This window comes from Venturia canescens, chromosome 2, assembly GCF_019457755.1.
Source record: "Venturia canescens isolate UGA chromosome 2, ASM1945775v1, whole genome shotgun sequence".
NCBI classification, from domain to species: Eukaryota; Metazoa; Arthropoda; class Insecta; order Hymenoptera; family Ichneumonidae; genus Venturia; species Venturia canescens.
This window is the reverse complement of record NC_057422.1, coordinates 34506015-34526650: the sequence shown is the minus strand read 5'-3', so window position 1 is coordinate 34526650 and position 20636 is coordinate 34506015. Positions and strand designations below refer to the sequence as shown.

General features: G+C 48.2%; 2 protein-coding genes across 2 annotated transcripts; one reads left to right on the top strand and one right to left on the bottom strand.

Moving 5' to 3' along the window:
• The first annotated feature begins 8178 nt into the window (after window positions 1-8178).
• Window positions 8179-9417, top strand: LOC122406358 (proteoglycan 4-like). The gene has a single exon (XM_043411757.1). The coding sequence runs from the start codon at window positions 8179-8181 to the stop codon at window positions 9415-9417; it is 1239 nt and encodes a 412-aa protein (XP_043267692.1).
• Window positions 9418-15905: 6488 nt separating this feature from the next.
• LOC122406357 (uncharacterized) lies at window positions 15906-20048 on the bottom strand. Its single transcript, XM_043411756.1, has 3 exons — window positions 19562-20048; window positions 17929-18979; window positions 15906-16140 (listed from the first exon to the last, which is right to left on the bottom strand). Exons 1-3 carry the CDS (start codon window positions 20046-20048, stop codon window positions 15906-15908), a joined length of 1773 nt encoding a protein of 590 aa, XP_043267691.1.
• Window positions 20049-20636: the final 588 nt, after the last annotated feature.

Here is a 20636-nt window from a genome sequence, read left to right as displayed (position 1 = left end):
AAAAATGATTCTCGTTCCCGAAGAGAGCTTATCGCATTTAGCCCTACAAAAAGATAACAAGCATCGTTTCATTCCTAATAATAATGAAAATGATTCTAAGGAGTGTCATCATGGTTCGCTAATCGGCAAAACTATTGAAGCAACATTAGCTAGATTAGATGCTGAGATGAGTAAAATTTTACAAGACGAATCGTACGAAGACCCACGGGAGAAATGGCGTGCTTATCTGGCTGTGCTACAACGTTACCTGCATTTTGCAACTAGTGAGAGAGCTCTGCAGGGTATCACAGATTTAAAAGAGAAAGAAAAAACGGGTCAGAACGATAAGAAGAATGACAAGAACATGGAGAACATGGAGAAAAAAATGAACCGGGAAAGCTTGAACGACTCTCTTATAATCGAAAGTGTCCCACGAAAATTTCGTAACAAAGTAAAACTTTTATTACGTCGCTTGCACAATACACCTTTGTCCCTTTTTTCCTGGGATACTGAGAGTGTTGTTTCTATACGTGGTAAACCTCTGAAGGATTCAAACATAGTTGATCTGATCAACGACGCAATGCGAGCACGAAAAACCTCTAAACCTGTCGGCCGTAAAACATTTGCGCAGTTTTTAAGATCTGTAAAAACGCCGCGTGAGTTCATTGGTAATGAGGAGCTGTGGGCAGCGTCAACAGCTAATTCAACACTCAGAAGCCCTACATTACAAGCAGGACCGAGTCGCGATAGTAGTAGAGAAGATGTTGAAGAGGAAGAAGATCATTCTGAATTTTACAGCGGTAACGAGAGCAATAGGTCAGTTCAAAGTACGCAAAACGGTTCTGGTTATCAGTGTAAAAGAAAACGCATAAACTGGGTAAAAATTAAATTATAAGCTGAAAGATGCTGAAACGCGTTTACTATAACACTAGCCATGAAGCATCCTTTTCAGGTGCAAGAAGATTATTACAGGAAGGAAAGAAGAAAAAAATTCCTCGTGAAAAAGTGTTGCACTGGCTTGAAACCCAGGATGCTTACACGAAGCATAAAGTGGTGAGGCATCGTTTCCCGCGTAGGTGTTATAATGTGCGAAACGTAGACGATGTGTGGGAGGTGGATCTCGTAGATCTTCGTTCAATTAAAAATTACAACGATGGCTATGTGTATCTTCTTGTGGTTATAGATGTTTTAAGTAAATACGTCTGGGTAGAACCGCTATTCGATAAGAAAACCGAATCTGTAGCAAAAGCTTTTGCCCGTGTACTTCACAAGCGTAATACATGCAGATCACCAATTTGTTTACAATCGGATAGAGGTAAAGAATTTATGGGTAATGCATTTCAAACTCTTTTGAAGCGTAAAAACATTCGGTTTCGTACGGTGAGGAACCCTGATATTAAAGCCTCGATCGTTGAGCGCTTCAACCGCACACTTAAAGAAAGAATGTGGCGCTATTTTACTTTTAGCAGGGAAAAACGATACATTGATGTTTTACAAAATATTATTCACGCGTATAATCATGCGTTACATAGTGGTATAAAAATGGCACCAGCTTCTGTAACGTTTCACACAGCTGCTAGAGCTCGTGCGAATCTCATGCATCGGTATAAAAAGCACTGCAGTCAAGGGGCTCCTAAATACAGCGTAGGTGATACTGTACGTATCAGTAGCGCGAAGGCAGCCTTTGCAAAAGGCTACAAGGGTAATTGGAGTGAAGAGCTGTTCAAAGTACACCGTGTATCAACAACGCGGCAGCCTTTCGTATATATTTTACACGATCTTCATGGTGAAGAGATTGATGGTATTTTTTATGAACCGGAATTATCAAGAGTTCGCGTAACTGCATCAATCAGGTCGAAAGTATAATAAAAGGTGGCATAATGAAGGATGAATTCCATATCGTTTTACCTAGCAATAGCAGTATGAAATACTACCCTGAAAATACAACAACACGCTACACTACAAATTTACCACAAAGCATGTCTTTGCACGGTAAATGGGCTGTGTCTTTAGCAGAAATACATATACCCATGACTATTTTACATATACCGAAAGATGGCGAAGAAAATTTTATCAATATCGTAACAAACGTTGTGACTCCTGGTACGAAAGCTGATGTTGATTTCATAGACGATTACGTATGCGTACCACCAGGTGTGTACCGTAGCATAGATGCGCTACTAGATACGATTAACGAAATGGCTTGTGTATCCGGTCATCTTCAATTTCGATATGAGCGCAATGGTTATATTACTGTAACACGCATCTGCCGTAATTGTACAAATATAGAGCATTCTTTCCGCTTCTCTCCTATATTAAACAAAATTTTAGGTTTTACGCATTCAATAGGTCTTGTGGTACAACATAAATCACCATACACAGCACCAAGGCTTGCAAGTTTGACTAACAGAATTCCTGATATGTTCTTTGTGTATACAGATATTTGTGAACCATATATTACAGGAGATGTACACACACCCTTATTACGTGTCGTTTCATCTGACGCCTCTAACAATTATAGCTACGGTTCTATGAAAATCCGTAGTTTCTCACCACCTCGTTACATACCCTTGTTACGTACGAATTTTCAAACAATAGATATTGATATAAGAGACGAGTTTGGGGAACCTATACCATTCGAGGGAGGAACGCTGACGGTGACGCTACAGTTCAAACGTGTAGGTTAACACCTAATAAAATGAATCATTACGATTTATATTTTGATACACAGACGGGTGCCGGTTCCAGAACAGGTTATGGCGGGATTAGCCATGTATACATTGGCTCCCCGAACCAACGGGGCCATGGGATCGGTAGTTTCTTAGGGGGTCTTTTTCGACGTATCATACCTCTCTTAAGACAAGGAGCACAAACGGTAGGTAAAGAAGCTTTAAGGTCCGGTATCAACGTCATAAACGATATAGAGACTGGCGTACGGCCGCGAGAGGCCTTCAAAACGAGGCTGCGTGAATCGGGTGAAAATTTAAAACATAAAGCTGAAGAAAAAATTAATAAACTGATGCGTGGCTCAGGTTATAAAGACTCGAAAATTCGTAAACTGATGCATTCCTTCAACGACAGTACACAGCAACGTATCGCTCGCAAAAAGAAGAAGAAGCGAAACACACGTTCTACCCAACGAAAGCGAAGCGGTTGTATAAAGAAAAAAAAAGCGGCTAGAAGGACAAGATCTTCTGGCAGTCTTAAAACAATAAGAAGAAAAAAGAGGAAGGTAAAAACTAAATCAAGAACAGTGTCTGATATTTTCTCTTAGATCTATTCATTGAAAAAATGGCTTTTTTACACACACATTCATGCGAGTGTATGAAATCAGAGCTTGAATTGTTTACGTTACCACCAACGCAAACAACTATAGAAGGAACACAGTGGGTGTACTATAAGCCTATATCATCTCTCACTGATGATGCACCTATTGAATTCGTAGTGCCAGGGCAGGGGGATGAGTACATTGATCTAGCGCATACTATGTTGAGCTTAAAGGTTAAAATTACTTCAACAAATGCGAAGCCCGAATTAATATCGGAAGTAGCCCCTGTTAATAATTTACTGCATTCGTTGTTTAATCAAGTCGATATTTTCTTGAACCAAAAACTCGTATCGCCTCCAAATAACGCGTACGCGTACAGAGCATACATTGAAACATTATTGAATTATGGTGTTGGTGCAAAATCGTCACACCTTACGACTGTTCTATGGTATAGTGATACAGCTGGTAAAATGGATACTTTAGGGTCTTCTAATACAGGTTTTGCTGCTCGTAGAGATATCCTAACAGGTAGTGGTGAGATTGACCTTCTTGGCCATCTGCACTGCGATATCTTCAATCAAGAAAGGTACTTGATAAACGGCGTCGAAATGCGCTTACGCCTTGTACGCACAAATGAGGCTTTTTGTCTTATGACAAACTCACCTGATTATAATATTCATGTTAGTGAGGCGTCTCTTCTTGTAAGAAGGGCAAAAATAGCTCCAGGTGTTCTTTTAGCTCACGCTCGGGCTCTGACCAAAACAACCGCAAAGTACCCGCTGACACGCGTAGAGGTTAAAGCTATATCAATGCATGCAGGGGTACATGGTGATACCTTAGACAACGTCATATTAGGGCAGTTACCTAAGCGAATCATTATAGGGTTTGTCGATAATAAGGCTTTCAACGGTAATAGAGCGCTGAACCCCTTCAATTTCGATAATTATAAAATTAATTATCTTTCTCTGTATCTGGACGGTAATCAAATACCGTCAAAACCTCTACAGCCGCGCTTTGGTACCTCGGGGCTATACGTAGATGCTTATCATACTTTATTTTCAGGTACAGGTATTCATTTTTTAAATCAAGGGAACACGGTCTCGCGTAGTAATTACCCTCTAGGATATTGTCTCTTTGCTTTTGATCTTACACCCGATTTTTCGGCAAATAGTAACACCCACTGGAATCTGGTACGCCATGGTAGTGTCAGAATTGAGGTCCGTTTTGAGGAAGCGTTAAGTACAACTGTTAACTGCGTTGTGTATGCTGAGTATGATAATGTGTTGGAGATTGATGCGTCACGGCAAGTAATTGTGGACTTCAGCGGTTGAATAAAAAAGAGCTTCTCTAAACAGTGAAATGGTTAGTTGCTGCTGAAGAGAGCTACCATGAACATCATTGTAGATATACAGGGCTTAAAAGATAAAGAGCGCTCTTTCATACCAAAAGAAGTTGCAATAGCGTCTGTGCAGTGCTCGTACACGGGCCACTGGCTAATAAAACCTCCTCATAACTATAATGAACTACCGAATAATTTGAAAAGAGAAAATTCGTGGTTACAACGGTATTACCACGGGGTTAAGTGGTCTGAAGGCTCTACAAGCCTGCAAGACATAAACAATATTTTGAAAGAGGCTGTGCTGAGTGCTGATCGAGTCTTCACTAGAGGCTCAACCAAATCAAAATATCTAGAACAGCTCACAGGGTGCTTCATTATAAATCTGGAAAATGACTTTGAGGAGCCGTCATTTCACAATCTTTCTGAATCTATAACAACGTGTATTCATCATGGGATGCTACGTGAAAAAAAAAATACCGTGTACGCATGCTCTCTCGACAATGCTTTAAGAATTAAAGCATGGCTATCTCACAACGATCGTATTGGTTCTTTACGGAAATATAGAACTACCAAAGAACGATGCGGCCCATCGCGGTGATCTGTGAAGAGAAATAGCGGTCTTGATTAACGGTCGATTATTATGAACAGTCTTCAAATTCTACACGCTCTTCAAGGCATCAAGGATCATACAGTAGGCGTATACCCTGCTGACCGTATCCCTAAGGTGTGGGGTAAACCAACAGCCTTTGTGGCTAATACTGATGGACACAAACAACCAGGTACCCACTGGGTCGGTTTCTACGTCAATCGAGATGGAGTCGGTTGGTTCTTCGATAGCTACGGATTGCCCCCGATCATCCCGCAGCATCTCAGCAGCCTCCGAAGGAACTGTAGAATCTTCAGATGCAACACTTCTCAACTTCAGAGTGCGGATTCACAATGTTGCGGACAGTATTGCATTATGTTTCTTCATTATATGTGTTCTGGGTTCGGTATTGATAAGTTCAGAAGCATATTTTCAAGCGACTTGTCGCGCAATGACCGAATAGTGGATAATTATTACAAAGACTTTATTGGCCGCTGTGATAAAAGCGCGATGGTTGATTCTGTTTCTAATAAGATTAGAAGTTTTAATAACCGTGATCAGTTTGAAGAAAAAAAGGTATACTGCATTCAAAACTGTTGTTCACGCTCGCGCTTTTTGTGGGTGTCTCGTATTTCATAATTTTGCATGCTTCGCAAAAAATATGATCTATCTGTGGTGGGTTGGTGGAGGAATATTCGCTCTTAAGAGGGGGGCTGTCCGTATATAAATGATTCGCAGCAAGGAGCGCATCTATCTTGTACCGTAGTACGATACGAAGACACCGGACCAAAAAACCGGAAAAATAGTCTATTCAGATCGTATGCATAAAAAACGACGCGAGCTGAAATTACGTGTGAATCGCCTCATAAAAGATATCGCCCATATCAAAAATATCATACGGCACAGAGCGGAATTAAATTTTTTATCACGTGAACTAACAAGCTTAAAAATCAGCGATGGACTTTTCACGCATCAACAAAATCAGTCTCATTCGTGCCTCCTTGGACGTGAAAAAATTATCTGCACTGTCTACCGATCAAGACTACCGCCTTTCGGATATTCGACGAGTTAATACAGCGCATGGTGTAAATTATATGATCGATGTGAAAAACGAATTCACATGTTATTTACCAGCTCGTTTTACAAAAGCATTTGATGAAGACGAAGAGTTTTTCAAACAAATGGTGAAATGTGCGCGTGACGGTGCTTTGCTTATACGCTATCACGGTGGTCCATACCATAGTATCGAGTTCAAGCCGGCCCAGAATTGACTTTGACCGTTGTTATTACGAGAAATATCATGGATCTGAACGAGAAGATAAATGAAAAGAAGAAGAAGAGATTACGGTCATTAGGTTTGAAACCGAGGCTGTCATTATTATCAGCATTATACCCCTTAAATACGGAGGCGTCGAAATGTGTATGGGTTGGCTTGGACGCTCATAACAATAGTGATCCGAAAATAGTAATACATATTACTTGTGACAACAGTGGCTGGATTGTGCTGGGTCCTGCTGCGTGGGTTGATTTTGAAGAGCACTTTATGATTATTTCTCGGTTTTTTAGAAAAAATAGAAAAACAGTATTACCGGCCTACAGTAGCTGCGTTCTATCGTCGCTACATAACGGAAAAAAAGAAGAATGGTCTGAGGACGAAGAGGACCATGCAGGTTTTCAATTAGAAAAAAGATCATCTACACCGTCACAGCACACCGTCATGAAAGGTGTTCGTTATTTATTGAAGTTTGAGGAACATGCTAACCAACCCGTAATTATTATTCAAAACGAAACAAATCATGACGTAGAAACTGTATGGCGTAACAACCTGTTTCAAGTCCAGCTTACGGAGGTCGAGTTCTCTAGTTTACGAGCAGTAAGTCATAGTATTAACACGCACAGATCATGGCTTATGGGCATCGGAAATGATGTTAAAACATGTCGGGACACATTGATTAAAACTATTGCGATGGAAATCCCAAAAATCTCTAAGCAGCGTTTACGACGGAAAATTAAGAGAAGGCGTTTAACAATACGGGAAAAAATCAGCCAGAAATTAGCAATGTCAGATGCTAATTGCGGTCTGTCTGCTACATCTAAAGCGTCTTTAATTGACGATCTCATGACCAACCATTTTAATCATATTGTTACCAATATTCTTAATACATATTCATAATCATACTTATAATTTATAAACATTTCATGTATCTTCAAATTGTATGTAAAAGCAATAAAATGATAAAAAAATCATGCGGGCTGCTATGACGGCTCCACACACCCCACCTCCACACCCACCCCCACCTCCATCACCTCCCCCCACCACTCGAAAAAATCGAGCTGGCAGGGGAGGCCGAGGAGTGGGGGTAGGAGTGGGGATGGGAGTGGGGGTCGCCATAGTGGCCCACATACTACTTACGCCGTCTCACCAGCCATCGAGAAGGCGATTCACGAGGCAGTTCGAGAGATGCTCGCGGACGAAATTATAGAACCGTCCGTCAGTGATTGGTCTAGCCCCATAGTCATGGTCAAAAAGCCCTACGTGAATTGACCGAGCCAGCGTCTCACTAGCATTGACACACCCCAACCTTTTGCGTCCTCACTTCACTTCCTTCTTCGCACTCCCGAGCCTACCTTTGTCGCCACCCTGCCCGCTTGTGTGCTCTGTGCCTAACTGTTCTTCCTGGTGTGCTTTACGTTCCACAGTTTCGCATGTACCTCCAACGCTTCTTACCTGAGTACCTGCCGCTGTTACCTCTTACCTTGCCTGCTTGATACCTCGGCGCTATTGTTGATCAGCACCCCATTACCTGCCACCGCCACCTTTACCTCGCGCTGGTCCAGCTACTACCTTACACTTCCCGGCCCCGATACCCCTACGTATCGGCGCGCAACGACGACCAGTTCGCAGAACTCGAGACATCGGCCTCTCGATCGCATAAAACCAACGACCCTCGGTACGTACTCCTCGAACTGGAAATGAGACCCTCTCCTCCCCCCACCATCTTCACAATGGAAATTTCTTCCTCATCAGAGGAGGACGGTGAGGATTCGTCCCTCTCGCAGCCAGTACTGGATCTAGGGAGCGACACGGAAGAAGAATTGTTACGAGACACCGACGAACAACAGCCACCTCCCTCACGCAGCCGACCGTCTACGGCCGCCCCCCGATCGTCCAGCCCGACATCGAGCAACCAGCGGGATCGTTCACCTCGTTCCCCCCGAAGAGTTCCACCCGAGACTCGGTACTCACCCTCGCGAGACCCGTCTCCTGGGGATCCAAGGCGAAACCGGCCACCATCCGACATGCCAACCCCTCCACGGCACGCTCAACCACCGCCACCGCGCGCGCCCTCACCGATGGCCATACTTGAGGAATTATTGGAGGCCCTGGATCAACAGCCACCGTTGGACGTGGACCCCAATCCCGTGTTCGATGCCGTCCGCCCGTATGCGCCTCTCCTGGCAGCCGGTGAATTCGTGCGCCCCGGCTTTCTAGACGCCCTCGTTGGCCTGACCCGAGGGTTGACGCATCGGACAAACGGTTTCTGCCCGATTGCGGAAGGATTACGACACCCGCGGTCGATGGGCTCATCCGCTACCATCAGGGACTTCCCACCCACCCGAGAAGCAGCCTCCCAGACGCATAGGCCGATCACCAGCGAAGCCGAGAGTCAGACAAGCTCGCTGTCCACCAACGCAGCCGGCCACCAAACGGACCCGCCGACTACCAGGGACACGGGGAGTCAAACGCTACCCGTAGACAACCTCGGAGAAGCCTTGGGACGCCTCGCCACCTCACAGGGGGCCGACACGGGGCTACTGCCCTCGGACCTCACACGCGGTCAGTTCGGTGAGTCGACACCCCAACACCCGGGCCCGTCCTCGAGGACACCCGCGCCGGAGCGATCTGAACCCCGCGGGACTAGACCCCGCGCTTCGGACCAGCCAGCTAGGCCGAACGAGAGGATCGGAGCGAACGAGGCCCCACCGCGCCCCGTTACCACCGCGGCGGCCGCCCCAAGGACGACGCCACGGGCCACGCCGAATCAACCCACCGATACCGGCTCCAGCGCTAGGTACCGCCGGTGCTTCAACTGCGGGAGTACTTCTCACCGGCGGCAGGAATGCACCCAACCCCCGCGACAGTTTTGTTATCGGTGTGGGATACTCGATGTTACGGTTCGGACCTGCCCAAAACACGGTAGCGAGTACGAGAAAGAGGAGCCGTGGAAATGGAATCGCCGATAAGAAGGGCAAGCCGCGCCCCCTCTTCGCGCGTACCCCGTCGGCCCACCACCATCTACCTCGGTTATCCACCCTTTGACCCCGACGATCTCCTACCGCTATGATTTCCCGCTCCACCTAAGACGCTCCCGGTTAAAGAGGCGGAGACTTAGGCCGTCCCGTCCGTACATCGTTCCCCTCCCCGAGCCGTCCACGCGACTTTACTTAGTTAATTATCTTGGGTCAATCCCCGTTGAGCACTGCATCCCTAATTTGTTTTTTTTTGGCAGGCAGATCTAATTTTGTATTGGTGTTTTTGTTTGTTTTAATTTTTTTTCGCCTTCTCTGGCGACGTTTTTGCGGTGTGATAAGCTGAGCAAACCTAGCTCGAACTAGTCACCTTGTCGTTTCCTTCAGTTTGTTTACCTTGACCACCGGCGCTCTTCGCGTCGCGATAATTTTACCTGCCAAAAGTGCCTTACCGCCGTTTACCTCCCACGACCCCTTACTTCCTATTAAATACAGCCCCAAAGGGGCCATAGCTTTAAGAAGACCGGCTTGGATTGCCGGGTAGTGTATTCCTTTTGTTACATTGAGACTGAAACATTAAAGATCTCGCTAAATTCTAGAGTTAGTGTTGTTATTGTGTGGTTCCCCTCATGCACGTCAGTGTCTGTTCTCGCGGAGCAGTTCCGCGATATTCGGAGTGGAGTTTGCTTCGAGCCAAGCTAAGTGGAGTTGAGATTTTAGTAGAGCCTCTGTGGACTTATGTTCCGTTTTGTTCTTGGGGGCTCAGCCTTCTGCTGGAGTCCGAGAACGCATTGAGTTCCTTCTTTTTCTTTGTCGTATTGAACCAAATTAAGGTGGAGATGGAGCACGCGTAAGGCGTGGAGGACGGTTGAAATCTGGGCTCCAAGGAGAACGAGCCGAGGGACCCAACTTTGTTTCAGATCGAACGCACTTGGCCCATTCGGGAAGCCGGGAGACACGTTCGTGCGAGTGGGCACCGAGAGAAGTCACCCGAAGGAAGCACAACATCACCCACCACCCATCGCCGACATCGTCGAGTGTCACCCATCACCGAGACAAGCAAATTCTGGGGTGGAGGTTTGTGACGTGACATTTTGCCCCGCCACTCGTGCGAACCGTGTCGACCAGTGGACCGGGTTTGCGGCCCATTTTGACGCCACTGCGACTCGTCGGGCGCTGTTCGGAACGAGACTCACCGCTACGTAATGTTAAGATTTATTTTAAGAATTCGCGCCTATTATCCGTTGCGCGACAATTACCTTTGGTTTTACCTATTCCCGGCCCGTGTCGGGAAGAGAGAGAAAGAGTTCAGTCTTCGCGTGTTACCTTGATTCCAATATTTCAGAAATCTACTGTAGTTTCCGAGGTTAGGCGCCGCCTCCGCCACGATGGACCGAGCGCATCGCTAATTTATACCACCCGCACTACCTCGCTGTTCAGACCGATCTCGCCCGCGGGGAGCACTCTTCTCACATCGTCTTCGAGCTTCGAACATCACTCTCGACCTGCGGACGGCTGAGAGGACACGCTGGCATAGGCCATCCGTTGAACGCCGCCCGTGCCTCTCCCGCCGTAGCAACCGAGAGTTGCACCGTCCGCACAGCTGTGAATTCGGGTGCCACGGTCCGTGCAATACGGCGCCTCGGTCGGTGGGGTTCGGGGGAGTTTCCTGAAGGAGAGGTGCTGCAATTGCCTGGTGGCTTATCGTCGTGGGCCCACCGTGACTTCATCACGTCTGGAGTCATGAGGGAGGCCTCCCCTCTGCCTTTTCAGAGATGCCCGCCGGATCCCCAAGAGGAAAGGCACTCGGATCACAGCCATTTAGTCGGGAGGAGCGTTTCACGTGGGCGGAAGAGGCGAGAGCAGCAAGGAACATCATGCAATTAAGCATAGAATCGAAGCGGTGCAGTAAGTCATTTCCGTGCGCGCTTCCCCTTTCGAATTTACCGCGAATGCGCGAGCCGGGAGGCCGAACGCTAGTTCGCGCCCGGCGTGTGAGCGCTGCGGTGCTGGGTCCGAGTGGTGGGGAGAGCGCCGAACACCGAGGACCGCTCGCACGCACAATTAGTCTAATTCCGAGCACCGTACTGACGAGTCTGCGTTCCGGCGAACATCACCAAGCCTTTCCTTTGTGCGGCGAGTTGGATCCCTCGGTAAGTCCGTTCTTTATCTCCCCGAATCGTTTGTCTTGTTGAGCTTTTTCATGTTTTCTTTTTCGGAATCTAGTTCCGGGTTTTAGTTCAGATTTATATGGCGTTTCGAGAGACTTACGAGTCGAAGTATCGTGCGAGATTGCGGCCGATACTTCCCGGGTCTCGAATTTTGAGGATGTAACGCTCAACTAGACAAATCGATTCCCTTAAGTTGGTTCAATCATTTCATAAAAATTGTCGTCATTAGAATTATATCCTTTGAGTTTTCGTTGTGTAAAAGCGCTGAATATAACGCGCAATATCTTTCGAGTATCTCTGTCTCTCTCTCCTTGCACGCGCCGAGGGCTCTAGCGAGCGCGCCCGGTCGCGCGATGTTTTCGTGCTTTCTCTCTCGCACTTGTTGTCGCGCTACGGATTATACGGCGGTTAGTAGCGTCTTCGTTTATTATTATATTTCGTTCCTTTCTTCTGTATCGCGTATTATTATTCTCTCGTAGTTGAACCGGCGTGCAGCGTATTGCCGCTTTCCGACACCTTATTCTTTTATTATGTTAACTGTTACTTAAATTCTTTATCATTCTTTCGTTACCTTGTCGCCCGCATTTTCTCACACTAGTACTTTACCTGCGTTTTACCTACAGTCTTCGCGACTGATTAGTTTTACCTACAGTCTTCGCGACTGATTAGTTTTACCGACAGTCCTCGCGACTGATTAGTTTTACCTACGGTCCTCGCGACTGATTAATCGTACCTCCAGCCCTCGCGGCTGATGAACTTTACCTGCGCATTACCTACGGTACTTGTTACCGGTTACCTTTTACCTACAGCCCTCGTGGCTGATTAATCGTACCTCCAGCCTTCGCGGCTGATGAACTTTACCTGCGCTTTACCTACGGCCCTCGCGGCTGGTTACGTGTTACCTGCGTTTACCTGAGACACTCAATTCGTGGGTGTCGAATAACGAATGTGAGGCGTGCGAATATGCGAAGCGACAGATCAGTTCCATTATTTTCATTATCCAGATTCTACCCGTCACTTGTATTATATCGTTTGAAATCGTGGCCGATCCTTAAAAATTCACCGAGTCTCGTATCGTATTATTTTGTTCTCGATTGTTTGCGTCGATCCCCATTAATGTCTTTCTTGTACCTTTACGCGTCGTCACGGAGTTGAATAAATTGTGAATATTTTGCCAAATTACTATCTTGTGTCGATTATGTTATTTTGCGTCCCTGATTGCTACTTTTCCCCAAGGATCCCCCCCTCTACCTTCTGTATCTCAGTTTGAGCTGAGTAGCCGGACCGTCCTCGGTCACTCGTGTCTCTCGCGCACTCTGAGTATCGTGATCTGTTGGCGTTACCATCGTAGAGAGTGAAAAAAATTAAAGTCGAGTAATCGACGGTACTTCGTACCTGGCGCCCAATCCACTCTCGTGGCCGGAGAGTCGTGCGAGCCGACGAGACGGGTGAGCCGAGAAGGGACCAATCGTACCCTCGCGGGGAAAATTGCGTTACACCATATACAAAACAGCACGGAAGACGCTGACGAAGGCAATACGGGACAGCAAGACGCGATGCTGGAGGAAGCTCTGTGAGGAGGTGAACGAGGATCCCTGGGGAACCGGTTACAAGATTGTGACCGGCAAACTAGGGGCCCGAGTTCCACCAGAACTCAAAGACGCCGAAACAGCAGGACGGATTGTTGACGGATTGTTTCCGACGCACCCGATACGGACGAACGTGACGAACGACGCTGACGTGCCGGCGCCCCCCGTCTTTGTCGCTGAGGAGCTCACCAGAGCAACGAAGGCGATGAAGAGTGGTAAGGCGCCGGGACCAGACGGAGTACCGGCTGAGATCCTCCGGCTCGTGGCTCGCCTACGGCCGGAGATACTTCTCGACCTGTACAACACGTGCTTGACGACAGGAACGTTCAGCGGTCGGTGGAAAGAGGCGAGGCTCGTCCTTATCCCGAAAGGTAAGGGCGACCCTAACACGCCCTCGGCCTACCGACCGTTGAGTTTACTTGACACGACAGGTAAACTCTACGAACAATTACTGAGACCGAGACTGACGGACGCGATGCAGGCCGGAGGGGGTCTCTCCGACCTGCAGTTCGGATTCAGGAGGGGTCGATCGACGATTGGAGCAATCCAAAAGGTGGTTGACTCTTTCCTGGAACTGGACAGACACTGCCACGCAGCCCGACCTATCGTGCTGCTGGCGACACTGGACATCAGGAATGCTTTCAACTCGGCCAGGTGGGTGGATATCTTGGAGGCGCTGAAAAGCAACTTCGGGATCCCACCTTATTTGGCTCGGGTTGTGGAGGATTACCTGAAAAACAGACGTATAACGTACGAGACGATAGAAGGACAGGTAACGAGACAGGTCACTGCTGGGGTTGCCCAGGGGTCGATACTGGGACCTGACTTCTGGAATGGCTTATACGACAGCTTGCTTCGGCTGGAGATGCCGCTCGGAGTGATCCTCGTCGCCTACGCTGATGACGTAGCGGCGGTGATTACAGAGCGCTCTCCGGAACTAGCACAGCTGAAGTTGAACCAGACCATGAGACGAGTTGGACGTTGGATGACAGACCACGGACTGCAACTCGCAACGGAGAAGACGGAACTGACGCTCCTTACGAGAAGACGCATACAGACGATACTGCCCATGAGAGTGGGGGCACACGAGACGGAGACCAAGGGGGAAGTCAAGTACCTTGGGGTAACCCTTGATACGAAGATGACCTTCTGGCCTCACATACGGAAGACGGCCCAGAGGGCGGCAGAGAGGATAGCATCCTTGAGCCGCCTGATGGCCAACACGACGGGACCGAGACCGGGGAAACGGCGACTGTTAATGGCGACAGCTCACTCGATCCTCCTGTACGGTGCGGAGATCTGGGCAGACTCCCTGCAGACAAAGAAGTACTGCAAGACGATGACGATGGTACAGCGACAAGGAGCGCTGCGAATCGCTTGCTCCTACCGGACAGTCTCTGCACAAGCTGTTCTGGTGGTGGCGGGCGTAATTCCCGTGGATCTCCTTGCGTTTGAGCGTAGGAGGGTCTACGGGAGCAGCGCGGACATAGGACGGAAGAACGCGGCAATTGCCGAGCGCGAAAGGACGATAGACACTTGGCAAGGACGGTGGACAAACGGAAACGATGGCAACTGGACGAGACGACTTATACGGGACCTGAGGCCGTGGCTCGGAAGGAAGTTCGGGGACGTGAATTTTTACGTTACCCAGCTCTTGACGGGGCATGGTTACTTCCGACGGTACCTCCACAGAATGAACAGAGTACGAACACCTGACTGTAAGTACTGTGGACATGAACGAGACGACGCGGAACACACATTTTTCGTGTGTGACCGCTGGACGAGACAGAGACAAGAACTGGAAATAACGGTTGGCAGTATTACTCCGGAGAATATCGTCGGGGTAATGCTGCACGAACCTGAGTGGTGGTGCTTAGTCGCCACCTACACGGAAACGATACTGCGACGTAAGAACGCGGACGGCTGCTTGACGGATGACTGAGCAGACGGAGTGACGCGACGTGACGATAACGGTGGGACAGAACGGACGAACGAACACAGACAGAACCCCCAGTCAGAAGTAATATCAACATAGTCCCTGGCTGGGGGGAAGGACAACAAGGAGGTGGCGGTTTTAGTGGGTAGGCCTATTTTTTTGGGAGTCCCACATACCCATGTAGTCCGTAAGACTACATGGAATCCGTAAAAAGGATTTCCGCAACTCCTTAGTAAAAAAAAAAAAAAAAATGTAATAATATATAATGAAGAATTAGCATTTTCACTTAATAAAGTTAATAATAAATGACCTGCAATTATATTTGCGGTTAATCGAACGGATAATGTTATTGGTCGAATTAAATTTCTAATAGTTTCAATAATTACTATAAATGGTATTAAAATAATTGGTGTGCCTTGAGGAGTTATATGAGCAGAAGCTAAATTTCTATTTTTTTTTTCATAAAAATATTATTAAAGTTAATCATAATGGTAAAGAATATCTAATTGAAACAATTAAATGTTTCCTATAAAATTATTAAATAAAATATTTATAAATAAAGAAACAAAGAAAATAGAATTTAAATAATTAAATTTATTTTTAAAAATAATTTTTAATTCATTATATATTAATATTATAATTAATTTAAATACTAAAATTAATCCGGAATTTGAAATTCAATAAATTATTACATCGATGGTCCCGCGTTTCTCTGCATCACGAAAACCTATACAAACAATTTCGCCTTTATTGCAAAGACTTTTAGTTGTCTAAATTAATTAAAAATTATTTGCCGATCTCTCTAGGGAGTGCGTGAGAAAGGTGGGTATTGGTCTCTCTGGAGGCGGGGCTAAGAGCGCCGAGAGCGAATTCGCGCTCGCGAAATGTATGATAGTCCGAAGGTAATTGGGAGTGGCCGATAAGCGTAGAGCGCGATGGCGGTGGCCCGATGTCCGAACTTGTACATACATCCTCGTCATTCTGTGTGTGTCCCGTCCATCTTAACGCAATCTCGTCGCTCCTTATGTGAAAGGGAGAGCAATACTCATAGGCGGGGGCAACTCCCGACTAACTACAGGTGCTGTGTAAGGCGTAACTAACCACGCCCTTCTGCCTCGATGCTCCCTATCTTTCGCGGAATGACCACTCAGGCGTACCGAAAGACGAGCACGTCACCGGCCCGCCTTGGCCCGGCTAATTGTCACAACCCCAAATTCGGTACATAGGGTACATTGGTACATAGGGCTCGAATCATTAAACTTTACAGACTTTTCGACGATTCATTTGAATGATAATTATTTCTCGAATAATGTCCCGTCATCATTGAAAAAGTGATAATAATAATATTAATAATCTTATTATTAATAAATTATTATTAAATTCATAAAATCATTTAATTATTCCAATTAATAATGTTAATAAATTAAATGATGTTAATAAAGGTCATGGTCTTAAAGTTACTATATGGAATAGATGATTATGAATTTTTTAATTAAAAATTTTATTTAACATAATTAGTTTCCTTTGTATATAAAGTTCTTAAAATAGTAAAAACATAAGATTGAATAATTGAAACTCTAAATTCTAAAATTAATAAAATTAATTGAATTAAAATAACAAGTAATGTAATAATATATAATGAAGAATTAGCATTTTCACTTAATAAATTTAAACTTAATAATCGAACGGATAATGTTATTGGTCGAATCAAATTTCTAATAGTTTCAATAATTTTTTTTTTTTTTTTTTTTTTTTACCAAGGAGTTGCGGAAATCCTTTTTACGGATTCCATGTAGTCTTACGGACTACATGGGTATGTGGGACTCCCAAAAAAATAGGCCTACCCACTAAAACCGCCACCTCCTTGTTGTCCTTCCCCCCAGCCAGGGACTATGTTGATATTACTTCTGACTGGGGGTTCTGTCTGTGTTCGTTCGTCCGTTCTGTCCCACCGTTATCACGTCGCGTCACTCCGTCTGCTCAGTCATCCGTCAAGCAGCCGTCCGCGTTCTTGCGTCGCAGTATCGTTTCCGTGTAGGTGGCGACTAAGCACCACCAGTCGGGTTCGTGCAGCATTACCCCGACGATATTCTCCGGGGTAATACTGCCAACTGTTATTTCCAGTTCTTGTCTCTGTCTCGTCCAGCGGTCACACACGAAAAACGTGTGTTCCGCGTCGTCTCGTTCATGTCCACAGTACTTACAGTCTGGTGTCCGTACTCTGTTCATTCTGTGGAGGTACCGTCGGAAGTAACCGTGCCCCGTCAAGAGCTGGGTAACGTAAAAATTCACGTCCCCGAACTTCCTTCCGAGCCACGGTCTCAGGTCCCGTATAAGTCGTCTCGTCCAGTTACCATCGTTTCCGTTTGTCCACCGTCCTTGCCATGTGTCTATCGTCCTTTCGCGCTCGGCAATTGCCGCGTTCTTCCGTCCTATGTCTGCGCTGCTCCCTTAGATCCTCTTACGCTCAAACGCAAGGAGATCCACGGGAATTACGCCCGCCACCACCAGAACAGCTTGTGCAGAGACTGTCCGGTAGGAGCAAGCGATTCGCAGCGCTCCTTGTCGCTGTACCATCGTCATCGTCTTGCAGTACTTCTTTGTCTGCAGGGAGTCTGCCCAGATCTCCGCACCGTACAGGAGGATCGAGTGAGCTGTCGCCATTAACAGTCGCCGTTTCCCCGGTCTCGGTCCCGTCGTGTTGGCCATCAGGCGGCTCAAGGATGCTATCCTCTCTGCCGCCCTCTGGGCCGTCTTCCGTATGTGAGGCCAGAAGGTCATCTTCGTATCAAGGGTTACCCCAAGGTACTTGACTTCCCTCTTGGTCTCCGTCTCGTGTGCCCCCACTCTCATGGGCAGTATCGTCTGTATGCGTCTTCTCGTAAGGAGCGTCAGTTCCGTCTTCTCCGTTGCGAGTTGCAGTCCGTGGTCTGTCATCCAACGTCCAACTCGTCTCATGGTCTGGTTCAACTTCAGCTGTGCTAGTTCCGGAGAGCGCTCTGTAATCACCGCCGCTACGTCATCAGCGTAGGCGACGAGGATCACTCCGAGCGGCATCTCCAGCCGAAGCAAGCTGTCGTATAAGCCATTCCAGAAGTCAGGTCCCAGTATCGACCCCTGGGCAACCCCAGCGGTGACCTGTCTCGTTACCTGTCCTTCTATCGTCTCGTACGTTATACGTCTGTTTTTCAGGTAATCCTCCACAACCCGGGCCAAGTAAGGTGGGATTCCGAAGTTGCTTTTCAGCGCCTCCAAGATATCCACCCACCTGGCCGAGTTGAAAGCATTCCTGATGTCCAGTGTCGCCAGCAGCACGATAGGTCGGGCTGCGTGGCAGTGTCTGTCCAGTTCCAGGAAAGAGTCAACCACCTTTTGGATTGCTCCAATCGTCGATCGACCTCTCCTGAAACCGAACTGCAGGTCGGAGAGACCCCCTCCGGCCTGCATGGCGTCCGTCAGTCTCGGTCTCAGTAGTTGTTCGTAGAGTTTACCTGTCGTGTCAAGTAAACTCAACGGTCGGTAGGCCGAGGGCGTGTTAGGGTCGCCCCTACCTTTCGGGATAAGGACGAGCCTCGCCTCTTTCCACCGACCGCTGAACGTTCCTGTCGTCAAGCACGTGTTGTACAGGTCGAGAAGTATCTCCGGCCGTAGGCGAGCCACGAGCCGGAGGATCTCAGCCGGTACTCCGTCTGGTCCCGGCGCCTTACCACTCTTCATCGCCTTCGTTGCTCTGGTGAGCTCCTCAGCGACAAAGACGGGGGGCGCCGGCACGTCAGCGTCGTCCGTCGCGTTCGTCCGTATCGGGTGCGTCGGAAACAATCCGTCAACAATCCGTCCTGCTGTTTCGGCGTCTTTGAGTTCTGGTGGAACTCGGGCCCCTAGTTTGCCGGTAACAATCTTGTAACCGGTTCCCCAGGGATCCTCGTTCACCTCCTCACAGAGCTTCCTCCAGCATCGCGTCTTGCTGTCCCGTATTGCCTTCGTCAGCGTCTTCCGTGCTGTTTTGTATATGGCCTGGAGGTTTTCCCTTTCGGGTCCGCCCCCAGCCCTCGTCACTCGTCGCCGATTTGCCAGGCAAATCCTGCGCAATTCGGCGATCTCGTCCGTCCACCAGTATTGTGGTCGTCTTTTCTGTGTCTGTCGTCGTTTCGGCATTGTGCTGTTGCACAAGCCGCCTATTAGTTTGGCCGTCTCGTCTGTCAGTCTCTCCACCCTTTGCCGGCCAGTTAGCTCGGGGGGAATTTTCGTCATCGGAGCTGGTGCTGCCATCAACTCCTCAGAAAATTTTCGTCCGTCCAGTCTGTCAAGGTTCCACCGCGGGGGCTGGTGGGCTCTCGTTCGTCTCGTTTCTGTCCGTCCTGCCACTTCGAAGGTGATGTACTGGTGATCGCTGGCTGTATAGTCCTCGATCACCTGCCACCCCCTCAGCCGTGACAGGATACCGTCCGACGTCAGCGTCACGTCCGGGATGGAGTCTCCAAATCCTGGTCGTCTGTACGTTGGCGTATGTCCCGTATTGACCACTGCTAGGTCCAGCCTTGCGGCCATCTCCAGCAGCAGTCGTCCACGTCTGTTCGTTTCCGTCATTCCCCACTCGATCGCCCTCGCGTTGAGGTCCCCCGCAACGACGACGTCCCCAGGCAGGTCCCTGATACCGTCTTCTAGTAGTGCCACCTTCCTCTCGAACTCGGCCGCGGTGCAGTTGGGTGTCAAGTAGACGCTGACGTAAGTGACAGCGCCGACTTTAGCCCAGACGTAATCGTCCCCGACACCGCGGTTAGAGACTCGGGATTGGGTGGCACCCCTTACCCAGATAGCTGTGGTCTCTGTCTCGTTCGTAATGTGCGTCTGAGTCGTCCTTCTCCTGTATGGTTCACACAGGATCAGGATGTCCGCGTCGTGTTCGTCTGCTATCTGTGGTAGGAGCATGTCTGCGGTCCTACTTCGGTTCAGGTTTCCCTGAATCACTCTGTCCGTCTTCCGGCCTGCTTCCTGCACTCCTCCAGCGCGGCCCGAAACACGGCACACCTGCCGGTTCCGGCGAGGTGCGCCACGTCCCTGTGCCCGGCCTCGGAGCACAGTGGACAGACCGGTTTGTTCTTGCAGTCCGTCGCGAGGTGTCCGGATGCACCGCACTTGCGGCAGCATTTCGTCCTGTCTTTGCCTTTGCATTCGGCCTTAACGTGGCCGAAGCCCAGGCACCTGTAACATTTCGTCACCGTCAGTCGTTTCCGAACGCGGCAATGTACCCAGCCAATTCCGATCCGGCCGCGCCGAAGCAGCGCATCGGCTTCCCGCGAATCGAGTTCGCAGACCGCCATGTACTGCTCAGCGCGGTTCGGACCGAAAATGTGGACCCGAAAGTCCGCGTCTCGTCCGGTCTCTCGTCTGAGCGCGTCCGTCACGTCGTCCGGGGTCGCCACACAGTCCAGGTCCATGATCTCCAGTTGAACCTTGGAGGTCATAGCCCTGACATTGCCCGCTTCCCCGATCGCGTCTTGAATTTGTCGTCCAAAT

Bases quoted from the DNA above. Each gene is read 5' to 3' on its own strand.
- LOC122406358 (XM_043411757.1), top strand. From the start codon at position 8,179: ATGGAAATTTCTTCCTCATCAGAGGAGGACGGTGAGGATTCGTCCCTC.
- LOC122406357 (XM_043411756.1), bottom strand. From the start codon at position 20,048: ATGCTCCTACCACAGATAGCAGACGAACACGACGCGGACATCCTGATC. The intron at 18,980-19,561 runs GTATCCTGTCAC...GAGTTCCACCAG, and splicing joins CGTGACGCTGACGTCGGACG to AACTCAAAGACGCCGAAACA. The intron at 16,141-17,928 runs GTACCTTGGGGT...CTTTCACATAAG, and splicing joins GAGACCAAGAGGGAAGTCAA to GAGCGACGAGATTGCGTTAA.